The sequence below is a fragment of the Cucurbita pepo genome, chromosome LG07 (genome assembly GCF_002806865.2).
Source record: "Cucurbita pepo subsp. pepo cultivar mu-cu-16 chromosome LG07, ASM280686v2, whole genome shotgun sequence".
NCBI lineage: Eukaryota > Viridiplantae > Streptophyta > Magnoliopsida > Cucurbitales > Cucurbitaceae > Cucurbita > Cucurbita pepo.
Genome location: NC_036644.1, coordinates 5777102 through 5789230, shown reverse-complemented (window position 1 = coordinate 5789230; position 12129 = coordinate 5777102). Strand labels below are relative to the sequence as shown.

The following is a 12129-nucleotide window of genomic DNA, read 5'->3' as shown; positions in this document are numbered from 1 at the left end:
ATTCACCACCGACTTATACTAATTAGGGGATGTAGGCTGATTGACGGTTGTTGAACCATTATCGCAAGGAGTAGGAACGTGATAAACTATTAGAATGCCTTGCAGTAGAATACGTAGTCTCGGTGCAAGAAGACCACCTGAGCGAACTAGCTAACACGAGTATATCTAACTATGATTTAACGAGAGACGACGTCTTGAGATCATTGAATTCGTTTGATTTGTAGATTGTATAAGTGACGTTGGAAAAGGTAGAGGGGGGTGTTCTGAAACTAGCCCTTGTTCGAGGGGCGAGATTGAGATCTGTGTGGAATGTCGGGTAGAGATGCCTAACTTAACCCTATAGTTAGACCTCTACGAGTTTAGATGATACAAGGGGTACTAACCGAGCACGACTTTCAATTGACTTTAGATCGGTGGCTCCATAAATAGAATATTAAAAATTTAAATATCTAAAAATTTATAAAGTCAAAGAGTTTTCAAGGGAGTTGAATTCGATTACGTGTTTGGAAATTGGAAATCGGTCTCATTGCTTCCCCCAATCGTCTTCTGCAGTCGCCGGAACTGAAAATCGCCGCCTTCGTTTATGGCAGCTGAAGAAGCTCCTTCCTCTTCGACGCCCGTCGACGGCGGCGCTCATCTTCCTCCTCCTCCTTCCACTGACATAGCAGCTTCTGCTTCTTCGGCCATTGATTTTCTCACCCTCTGTCAGCGCCTCAAGGTAACCTTAAACTCTGTCCTTTAAACAATTCATTTTCTTCGCCAAATTGTTTGATGCGTGGTTTCGTCGCCAAAAATGAAACCAGAGATGGAGGAATATGGCCAATTAGCTATGTTTCTTGGTCTGTCTTTGAATGAATGTTTGTGTTTAACACTATAACGAGTTTTCTTTGTTTCCATGGCTGCCAAATTTGGATGAAGTTCATTAACAAATTTGGATGCGTTTATAAATCCTTTATAGCTTGGTTTGTGTAATTTCTTTTACACTTCTCGAGTGTTGTTTGATTATGTTGTTTTTTGTAATCTGAATTAGACAACTAAAAGAACTGGATGGATTTATAAAAGAGTCAAGGATCCGGAATCCATAGCAGATCATATGTACCGAATGGGAATAATGGCGCTCATCAGTTCCGATATTCCGGGCGTCAATAGAGACAAGTTTGATACTCATAATCTTTTACTTTTCGGCTCTTATGATATGTTTCATTCTTCATTCTTCGTTGCTGTTTTTGGTCTCTTGCAACCTGTGAGTAAAAGGTATTTTGATACTATATTTCTATATATCTTCAGGTGCATAAAAATGGCAATTGTTCATGACATTGCAGAAGGTGAGATATTCTTTCCTGTCCATTCATTGATCATTTTATGTTTCAATGTCATTTGGACTACCAATAGACAGTGATATCATCTGTTGTCTAAGTTGGGTTAGAATGATATAGATATTGCTTACATATTTTACTGAAACGAACTCGATGTCTTTGGGATCTTTCTTAATTTTGCTTCGAATTCTAATTCTGAAGTTCGATAATTTCCCCAAAAGTGTAACACTGAAAGGCTCGATCAATATAGTCCCACGTTGGCTAATTAAGAGGAAGATCATGAGTTTATAAGTAAGGAACACTATCTCCATCGGTGTGAGGCCTTTTGGGAAAACCAAAAGCAAAACCATGAGAGTTTATGCTCAAAGTAGACAGTATCATACCATTGTGGAGAGTCGTGATTCCTAACATATACAATCTTGGAATCATATTTATCTTGAAATGTTGGTGGGACTGCTGTTGTTCAAGGAACTTTTGTCCATTATTCGTAAATTATTTGAACAGCAATTGTTGGTGACATTACCCCATTTGATGGGGTTTCAAAGTTGGAAAAGAATAGAAGAGAACAAGAAGCACTAGACCACATGTGCAAATTGCTTGGTGGTGGTTCAAGAGGTATGCCATTCAGCCAATCATTTCTTGAGTTTATATTAAAAACTCCAAATCACTCACTTGTTTGTGTGTGAAAATTGCAGCCAAGGAAATCGGTGAATTGTGGATGGAGTATGAGAATACTAGTTCGCCAGAAGCTGAAATTGTGAAGGATCTTGATAAGGTAAAAACCTAAAATTATCCTTTCAAACAAGCGTCTTGCTGAATATGAAAATGGTCAGTCTTCTTATCCTAAATGGATAAAAAAGCTAATCCCATAGCTTATAATGGATAAAAAGTGGCTGTGGCCGTAGTTGGTCGATGAAAATTTGGGTATGAAGTAAAATATGATATTTTTAAGTGTCCGACTCGCATGTAAGCATCGTCGAAACGTATTTAACAGTGTGGCCAGGGATTAGTTTTGGTAGGTCTATATGAGAATTATGCTAGCCAGCAAAAAACTCGTTTGATGCGCATCACGGCTGCTAACCTTTATTTATTTGTCATGATTTGCTTCAGGTGGAGATGATTCTTCAAGCTCTAGAATATGAAAATGGTCAGTTTTCTTATCCTGATGTCTACTAACACACATTTTTTTTACTTATTTCTCAAAAGCAGAATCTTCTTTTATGATATTTATTTGGATAAGTAACAGCGGTTTTGCTGAAGTCTTGAAATCCTATTGACAAGGGTTACATGATTAGATTAACATGATTAGTTTTAAAGCGCGTTTGTGTTAGGGAGAGATTTTCATGCTCTTATAAAGAATGTTTCATTCTACTCCCCAATCGATGTGGGATCTCACAATCCATCCCCCTTCAAGGCCCAGCGTCCTCATTGACATTCGTTCTCTTCTCCAATCGACGTGGGACCCTTCAATCCACCTCCTTCGTGGCCCAACGTCCTTGTTGGCACACCGCCTCGTGTCTACCCCCTTTGGGGTTTAGCCTCCTCATTGACACATCGCACGATGTCTGACTTTGATACCATTTGTAACGGCCCAAGCCACCACTGGCAGATATTATCCTCTTTGAGCTTTCCCTTTCAGGTTTCTCCTCAAGGTTTTTAAAACGCGTCTGCTAAGGAGAGGTTTCCACACCCTTATAAAGAATGTTTCGTTCTTCTCCCCGACCGATGTGGGATCTCACATTTAGGTAAGATCCACAGAAGGATGATCTTGTCATTACTTAGGATGATCCACAGAATGTTTCCCTTTCGTTCTTGTCATCATCTTTCAGATGACACTTCGGTTCAACTTCTTCTTTTTAGCTTCCTACCTGACTGACATATTTCTTGGAATTATTATTTGCCTCAAAACTTTCAATAGATCATTCTATTCTTAAATACCCGTCTTTTGAAACTCTTTTACTGCACTAAGTGCTACATCAAGGTAATCAAAGTTTTTTTCTGTTATCTGTGTGCAGAGCAAGGGAAGGATTTGGATGAGTTTTTTCAGTCAACTGCAGGTACATTTATTTCTCTTCTTCTGTCTTTTTTATTTGGTGCGTTTACCATTGCTTTTGAAACACGTGTATTGATAAGCAGCTGCGAAGAAAATGAGTTAATACTAAAAGCACTATGTAATAACCCAAGCCCACCGCTAGCAAATATTGTCCTCTTTGAACTTTTCTTTTCAGGCTTACCCTCAAAGTTTTTAAAACGCATCTGTCAAGAAGAGGTTTACACACCCCTATAAAGAATGCTTCGTTCTCTTCCTCAACCGATGTGGATCTCGCCCACTTTGGCTTTCTTTAATCTATTTCTGGAAACTTCTGAACCACTTTTAATTAGAATACTACTCATTCCACAAATCGTCATGCAGGAAAGTTTAAGACAGAGCTGGGACGAGCTTGGGCGGCTGAAATAGTATCAAGGAGAAGAAAGGATGTTGATAATGGCACTACAGCCAACACTTCAGCGAATTAACATACCAATTCACAGCCACAAATTGAGGTTACATTTGCATGCCTTTTCTGTTCTCATTTATCTTCGTAAGCAAAATATCGAAAACTACTGTCATTGATGATCATTATATGCAATTTTTTGTTGTTTCCTTAGAACTCAAGGACATAGTTGTAGAACCTACACCATAGATTCCGTTGTAACTGTACGCAATTTATTGTTGAATGGCAAGAAACCATGTTTACTTCATCATATCCAACTAGTTAAGGCATATACTCTCGATATCCAACTAGTTAAGGCATATACTCTCGATATCCAACTAGTTAAGGCATATACTCTTGACTTAGGGGTTACAGGTTCAAATTCTCTCCTCCCATTCTATGCGGTGGGTAGGGATTAGAAAATGGCAAGTGAGCCAAAGTCAAGATTGAGCCAAAGTCAAGATTGAGATTTTTCCTTGAATGGTACGTGCCTCCATTATACTACAAGGATTATTTTTATGATCCTTGAATCGTTTTCCTAAACTCGTTCTAAATTTGATCCTAGAATATAGTTTTCTTTAATCCAAGCTACCTAAACCCTCCGCTTAAACCTTAGGTCTCAGATCCACATAGTAGACTGGCTCGTAAGTGGTCTAGTTGATCATTTGAAGTCGAGAATTATTTGTTCATGATCGAGCAATACTCTCTTCAAATTTGTTGATTTTGCCTTATTTCTATTTTCAACTATACCTTATTTTATGTTTTTCTTATATATTGGTGTCTATACTAACAAATGTTATATTTTTTTGGTCCTTTGAATTTTTATATATTGGTTGTCACCAGAAGTTTATTGTTGTAAACATTGATTTTATATATATATATATATATATATATATATATATAATATTCAATAAGTGATCCCACTATTGAGGTCAAAGAATAGAAACACATGCAACTCATGATCTAGAGACCTATCGTTAAAATCACATAGGGCTGGCCTCCAATCTAGACAAGTTGGATGTTCCTCCGTAGCCAGCTTCTTAGAGGGACGGTGTTAACATAGGAAATTTTTTCCCTTTGAGATAGGGTCGTTAACTCGATCTGAAAAGTTGTTTTCTCGAGGGGTTTGAGCTCTATTAGCTACCCGCATGATCAACGTCCTACCATAGGATGGATTCATATATATATATATATATATATGTATGTATGTATATTATATACATTCAATATATTCTACATTATTCTATTTTTTTCTTGATTTTTTTATTATAAAAAAGGTGTTTTCCACATAGGATTTAAGTGTTAATTAAATATTTTTTAAGGGTAGAAGAAATTAATAGGATGTAAATTTTTAAATTTTTTTTATCATATATTTTAGACCATGAATTTATTGGTAAATGTCACCTTTTCATAACCTAATTTGGATGTGATTTCTCCCTAAGATTTTGATACCTCATTGTCAACAAATGAAACCTTCCCTTATATAATCATTCTCTTGTAGTTTATAATACCATATGTTCTTCAATTTAATCCTATTTCTTATTGTCATTAATATTTTGATCATTATTGAAATGTTGTGAGTTCTTTCATAATGTATTTGTTTAATTTTTATGCTAGAAGTTTTAATTCAGTCTTGAACTTTGAATCACGATTCAATCAAGCTATGACGACTTTTCATGACTATACTAATTTATTCGAGACACGAAGCATTACTTAAAACAAGGTTTGGTACATATGCGAAAAGTAAGATAGTTAGACTTTGTAACAGCAACCCGTTTGACTTTTATAACACGCTTGTTGGGGGAGGTTTCCACTCTCTTATATAAGGGTGTTTCGTTCTCCTCCCCAACCGATGTGGGATCTCACAATTCACCCCTCTTCGAGGCCTAGCGTCCTTGTTGACACTCGTTCCCTTTTTCAATCGATGTGGGACCCTCCAAATCCACCTCTCTTCGGGGTCTAGTGTCCTTACTGGCATATTGCCTTGTGTCCACCTCCTCTTCGAGGCTAAGCCTTCTCGCTGGCACATTGTTCCGGGTCTAATCTGATACCACTTGTAACAACTCAAGCCCACCGCTAATAAATATTGTTTTCTTTTGGTTTTCTCTTTCGGGCTTCTCTCAAGGTTTTTAAAAATGTGTATGCTAGGGAGAGGTTTTCACACCCTTATAAAAGGTGTTTCGCTCGCCTTCCCAATCGATATGGGATCTGACACCGTTGGTACTAGAGCCCAAGTTTAGAGTTTTGTAGATGGTTTATATCGTAAACTTTAGTAAGCCTCCATGGTTATGCACTGAAACCCTAGTCATTACACGAGAATGACAAGTAAGGTTGTGAGAACAAGTATGAGATAAATACTTTCGCTTTAATCTGTTTTGAGTCGGGAAATGGGAACCAAAAAAACCATGAACTAATTGTGTTTTTCTAATAAAGTTCTTCATGTTAATTTGATTTGTTTTAAATTTCTATCTGCTCAAGTCTTTTAAAAGGACACTTTCAACACGTTTGTACCTGTTCGTGTCTCTTTTTCATTTCTATACATTACAAAAATCATTTTTAAGTAACGTTTTCGATCCGTATAATAATTTACTTATGGTTGGTTATAAGATATTAGTCAATTTCTTTATTCAACTCGAGAGAGTGCTCAACTTCAACCTTTCATTTAATAATATTTTTGAAAAATAAAATCACAAACTAAAAAGTCAAAAGGAGACTTTTCAGATGAGAATGAAATTAAAATATTTAATTACAAAATCTATCTATGAAGAGATAAATAACCAATATTAAATTAGAATAATTTAATTCATTCTATTATTATTATTTAACCTTTTTTTTTTCTTTTTTCTCCACGTTATATTAATTAATTAATACATTTTTGCCCCTTTTTAGTCTTAATTAAACTTAATTTCAATTTTTTTTTAGATAAATAGTTAATAAAGAAAATTGTGACATCCGAGTAAATGGGGATCTGAATGAAAAACAATTATGAAGATAAGATGATTAAAAAAGATTTAAAGGAATAGAAAGTTAATATTTATATTAATATGTGCATCTTTCTTTTCGGTGGCTCAATCATAGAATTTTCATGGTTAAACATGTTTTGCCTGGAGCAATTCTATATTGGGTGACCCGAAAATTCTATATTGGGTGACCTCATGTGTGAATCAGGGTAGAGGAAGGACGGTGAATCAGGTTCTAAGATGCCTGTGAATCAGGGTAGAGGAAGGCCTATGAATCAGGAATCAGGACCTAAGATGCCTGTGAATCACGGTAGAGGAAGGAAGGACCCTGAATCAGGGTAGAGGAAGGACTGTGAATCCATTTCACCCCTAACCATAACTCATTTGCTGATTCTTCAACATCAGTCAGTTCGGACCTCTACTTAGTTTCACCCAAGCTTCATCCTGGTCATGGATAGATCACCTAGGTTCGGGTGCATAAGTAGTGAGAATTGCCCCATGAAGACTCGCTTTCGTTACGACTCTGGTGGGTTCCCTTAACCAAGCCACTGCCTTTGAGTCGTCGGCTCATTCTTCAACAAGCACGCGGTCAGAGTCCTAGCCTCCTCCCACTGCTTGGAGTGAATCAAGGTAGAGGAAGAGGGTAGAGAAAGGACTCATGTTGGTCTATGAAGACCGTTTTCACTTTTGAAAAAAAGAAGTAGATAATGCGACATGTGGCATCGTGATGGTCCGTGAAATGAGAAGCAGATAATGTGACATGTCACATAGGGAATACACGAAAATATTTTTCAATTTCAAAACGATCTCCACTCAGGTTTGACAAACATTAAAAAAAAAATAATAAATAAATAAATAAAAATAAAATTGTAATTTAAAATATTTAAATCGAGAAAAAAAAAATCAAGGAGAACACGTCACGTTTGAAAATATAAATAAATAAAAAAGTGGGGCCCACACTATACAAACCGGCCAATCACGTTGCCGGTGACAAATTTGTTCTATTTATAATTTTCAAAACGCCATAAGCATTTCAGCGATTTTATTTTTTGAAAAAAAAAATACAAAAAATTGAAAAATGAAAAAAAAAAAAAANTGAATCAGGGTAGAGGAAGGACTGTGAATCCATTTCACCCCTAACCATAACTCATTTGCTGATTCTTCAACATCAGTCAGTTCGGACCTCTACTTAGTTTCACCCAAGCTTCATCCTGGTCATGGATAGATCACCTAGGTTCGGGTGCATAAGTAGTGAGAATTGCCCCATGAAGACTCGCTTTCGTTACGACTCTGGTGGGTTCCCTTAACCAAGCCACTGCCTTTGAGTCGTCGGCTCATTCTTCAACAAGCACGCGGTCAGAGTCCTAGCCTCCTCCCACTGCTTGGAGTGAATCAAGGTAGAGGAAGAGGGTAGAGAAAGGACTCATGTTGGTCTATGAAGACCGTTTTCACTTTTGAAAAAAAGAAGTAGATAATGCGACATGTGGCATCGTGATGGTCCGTGAAATGAGAAGCAGATAATGTGACATGTCACATAGGGAATACACGAAAATATTTTTCAATTTCAAAACGATCTCCACTCAGGTTTGACAAACATTAAAAAAAAAATAATAAATAAATAAATAAAAATAAAATTGTAATTTAAAATATTTAAATCGAGAAAAAAAAAATCAAGGAGAACACGTCACGTTTGAAAATATAAATAAATAAAAAAGTGGGGCCCACACTATACAAACCGGCCAATCACGTTGCCGGTGACAAATTTGTTCTATTTATAATTTTCAAAACGCCATAAGCATTTCAGCGATTTTATTTTTTGAAAAAAAAAATACAAAAAATTGAAAAATGAAAAAAAAAAAAAAAAAANTATATACCAACGATTCTCAACACTGTCGTCATACGAGCACAGATTTAGTTACCATTTTTTCAGTTTAGAAGATAATAATTATAATAAAAAATTATTATTTTTTTTTTTTAATGAAAATGATTATTTATTGAGTTTTGCTTTTTTAAAGAAAAAGAAAATTGAATAATTTCAAATTAAATAAAAGGATAATTATGAGAATATTGAAACCTTTTATGACAAAGCAATCTTGATAGTTACTACTTTAAAAGGGAAATTGATGCATTTCTATTAAATTTTATAATTATTTTTTACTATTTATTTCAGTTAAATATTGAAATATAACTAAATAAATGTTTTACCGTTAACTTTTATTTTTATTAAAAAATTAAAATTTGAATAAATGGTTCAAATATGGCGTACCAACCCAATCTAAAATAAATTTATGGTCGAGTTGGATTGAGTTTATTATTTTGAGAATTGAGTATAAAAAATTTCTTAACCCGACCCAACTTTAACTCGAGAATAGTACTCCTACCTCAAATAAGACAAAAATGAAAATTATTAATTTAATTTCAATTAAGGTGTTAAAATTAAGAGTTTGGGAGAAAATTATATTTTTTTTAAAAATAATAATAATAATAAAAAAAAAAAAAAAACAAATTACCAGGGTGTCGGCAAAGGAAACAAAATGTCGGAGCGTGTGGGGACCACTGAGCCAGCTGGAGAAAGAACACCGGATGTGACTGGTTAAAATTTCTTTCCCCACCGGAAAATCCAACGGCTACCGTACGACTTTGCTTTAACGAAAACAAAAAGTGGGTCCCACTCTCCACCGTATCTTACGGTTCTCCGTCCTCTCACCAAACAAATAAAAAAAAACAAAATACTGTCCGGTCCAATTTTAGCTCCCACGCTCACTTGCCGCGCGTACACTCCACGCTCCAAAATTAAATTTTTTTAAAAAGTTACTATTATCAAATTGAAGAGATTTCTTTTCCTTTACACAAAAAGAAAGAAAATTACAAAAAAAAAAAAAAAAAAAAAAAAAAAAAAAAAAAAANACTTATATTAAAAAAAAAGATTTTTTATAAAAAAATTTAATTTACAGGTTTGCCATGATTATAGCCATAATAGGACAAATACCATTTAACGAACTTCTTCAACCCGGTCTGCAAATCGGTCGTCGGTTTATACCCGAGCTGACTCCGAGCCGAACTAATATTCGCATGAGTAAACGGAACGTCGCCGTTTCCAGGCATCTCCACCACTTTCTTCTTCGCCTTCACCTTCAAATGCTTCTCCAATATACTCACCAATGTCGGCACCGTCACCGGCGACGTATTCCCCAAGTTAAATATTCTGTACGGCGCCGCCCCTTTTTTCTTCCCACCCGAACCGGTGCTTTTCCCCGATGTATCCAACGAACCCAAACACCCCTTTACAATATCATCAATGTACGTAAAATCCCTCGCCAAATCAACCCGGTTCTTCCCCCGATAAACCGTAATCGGTTTTCCTTGCAATATATTCCTCGTAAATGAAAAATACGCCATGTCGGGCCGTCCCCATGGACCGTAAACCGTGAAGAATCTCAACCCGGTTATTGACAAACCGTAGATATGATTATACGTATGTGTAATTTCCTCCCCGGCTTTCTTTGTTGCTGCGTAGAGACTAGCGGGTTGGTCGGTCCGGTCCGATTCAGAAAACGGGACTTTCTCATTAAGCCCATAAACCGAACTCGATGAAGCCCAAACCACAGCCGGTTGTGGGTTCGCCGATTTACAAACCTCGAGGAGATTAACCAAACCGGCGATGTTACTCCGAACATACGAATTGGGATTCTCCATCGCGTAACGGACTCCGGCTTGAGCCGCGAGGTGCATAACGTGAGTGAAAACGACGACGTCGAAGAGCTTTTGAAGTAAAACGACGTCGTTTAAATCGCCTTCCACAACGAAAATTCCATGGTTGGAGAGGAGAGATTTCCGGGCTTTTTTCAATGACGGGTCGTAATAGGAATTGAAATTGTCGAGACCGACAACGCCGTCGCCGCGTTTTTTCAAGGCGAGGGAGACATGGGTACCGACGAAACCGGCGGCGCCGGTGACAAGGACAGAAAGGGAAGAAGGAGGATGAGGAAGGGCGGAGTTACGGAGTTGTTTTTCCCATTGGATTCCCCCCCAAGAGGCGGTTAAGTAGCGGCTGCCGGAGTCGACGAATGACTGGAAACTTAAATAGGAGGCGGTTAAAGCGATTAAGAAGAGGGCCCAGAGGAAGAGGGTGCTTGTGGAGGAGAAGCAGCGGTGGAAATGGCGGTTCATCGGGTGGTGGTTGCGGTGGTCGATCTTGAATTTGCCGGGGGTGGAAGGGAAAGGGTCGTCTTCTAAGGAGGGCATTTTGGGAATTTGGGTGTGTTTTTGTTTTATTTGGTTGGGGGAGAGAGAGATAGGGGAATGATATATAGGATGGGTTTTAACGTGAAGGCGCGTAAAACAAAACTGCCAGCTCGGATGGAATTTTTTTTTTTAATTAAAAATTAATAATAATTAAATAAATTTTAGTTTCTTTCCTTTTAGAGACCAAAGTTTTGTTCCGGAAGGGATGGAATTCAACAAATTATGACCTTTTTTTTTTTTTTTTTTTAATTTTTTAAATATTATTTTCGAATAAAAAAAGCAATTTTTCGTTTTTATTTACTTATTTAATTTTATGCTTATTTTAAAAAGCTAAAATTTTAAAAATAAAATAATTATGACGTAGTTTTGATGTGATTCCAAATGTACCAATAATATGATATTTTTGTAATATATTGAAGAATATATATATATATTAGATTTGATATTGATATAATAAAAGTCCCACATCGGTTAATTTAGGGAATGATCATGAGTTTATAATCAAAGAATATTATCTCCATTGAAATGAGGCTTTGAGGGGAAGTACAAAGTAAAATTATGAGAATTTATACTCGAGGTGGACAATATCATACCATTGTGGAGAATCGTGTTTGTCTAACAATATAAATAGAAAATTTATGCATAATTTTAGGCATAATTAGATCAAAATGATTGAGATTTTTTTAATCACGTGAGGCTCGCAAGTTTAGACTCTCATTAATTGATCACCTACTTATCCCCACAGTCTAATACAGGTCATTCAACATGTTTTGTCACAATTGCTCTAAGTCTTTCGATTCTTTTAAGTCTTTCTTAGTCATCTATTTTCGTAATCGCTCTTATTCAAATGTGGTTTCAGTTTATTCATGCACCCATATTATGTTAACTGTTCGTATTTTATTCATTTTATCGGTATGCTCCCAGGTACATGTAATTTTGATAGTTTGCCCGAACTCAAGGGTCTTTCTGTGGAAACCTTCACGAACAATCGTCGTTTTTTTTTTAATGGTTTTTGCTTTTTACCGCCGCTCTTTCCACACCTCCGGATATCTGGTGCCAAATCATCGTCGGTTTCCTTATTTCTTTGTATATTTTTGAATTTTTAAGTAAAAAAAATTGTGTTATATGAATTTT

At 36.3% G+C, this 12129-nt stretch overlaps 2 protein-coding genes across 2 annotated transcripts; one reads left to right on the top strand and one right to left on the bottom strand.

The window, feature by feature from the left end:
• The first annotated feature begins 474 nt into the window (after window positions 1-474).
• Window positions 475-4061, top strand: LOC111798110 (HD domain-containing protein 2-like). The gene is made up of 8 exons (XM_023681083.1): window positions 475-718; window positions 1031-1155; window positions 1288-1325; window positions 1821-1931; window positions 2012-2091; window positions 2427-2463; window positions 3332-3373; window positions 3730-4061. The coding sequence occupies exons 1-8, from the start codon at window positions 584-586 to the stop codon at window positions 3831-3833; spliced, it is 672 nt and encodes a 223-aa protein (XP_023536851.1). The 5' UTR covers window positions 475-583; the 3' UTR covers window positions 3834-4061.
• Window positions 4062-9659: 5598 nt separating this feature from the next.
• On the bottom strand, window positions 9660-11052 carry LOC111799249 (UDP-glucuronate 4-epimerase 1-like). The gene has a single exon (XM_023682722.1). It carries the CDS (start codon window positions 10993-10995, stop codon window positions 9694-9696), a length of 1302 nt encoding a protein of 433 aa, XP_023538490.1. The 5' UTR covers window positions 10996-11052; the 3' UTR covers window positions 9660-9693.
• Between the last annotated feature and the right edge of the window lie 1077 nt (window positions 11053-12129).

Excerpts from the sequence above, each read along its gene's own strand:
- LOC111799249 (XM_023682722.1), bottom strand. The coding sequence starts at position 10,995 with ATGCCCTCCTTAGAAGACGACCCTTTCCCTTCCACCCCCGGCAAATTC.
- LOC111798110 (XM_023681083.1), top strand. The coding sequence starts at position 584 with ATGGCAGCTGAAGAAGCTCCTTCCTCTTCGACGCCCGTCGACGGCGGC. Across the intron at positions 719-1,030 it reads CCCTCTGTCAGCGCCTCAAG|ACAACTAAAAGAACTGGATG; the intron begins GTAACCTTAAAC and ends AATCTGAATTAG. Across the intron at positions 3,374-3,729 it reads GTTTTTTCAGTCAACTGCAG|GAAAGTTTAAGACAGAGCTG; the intron begins GTACATTTATTT and ends ATCGTCATGCAG.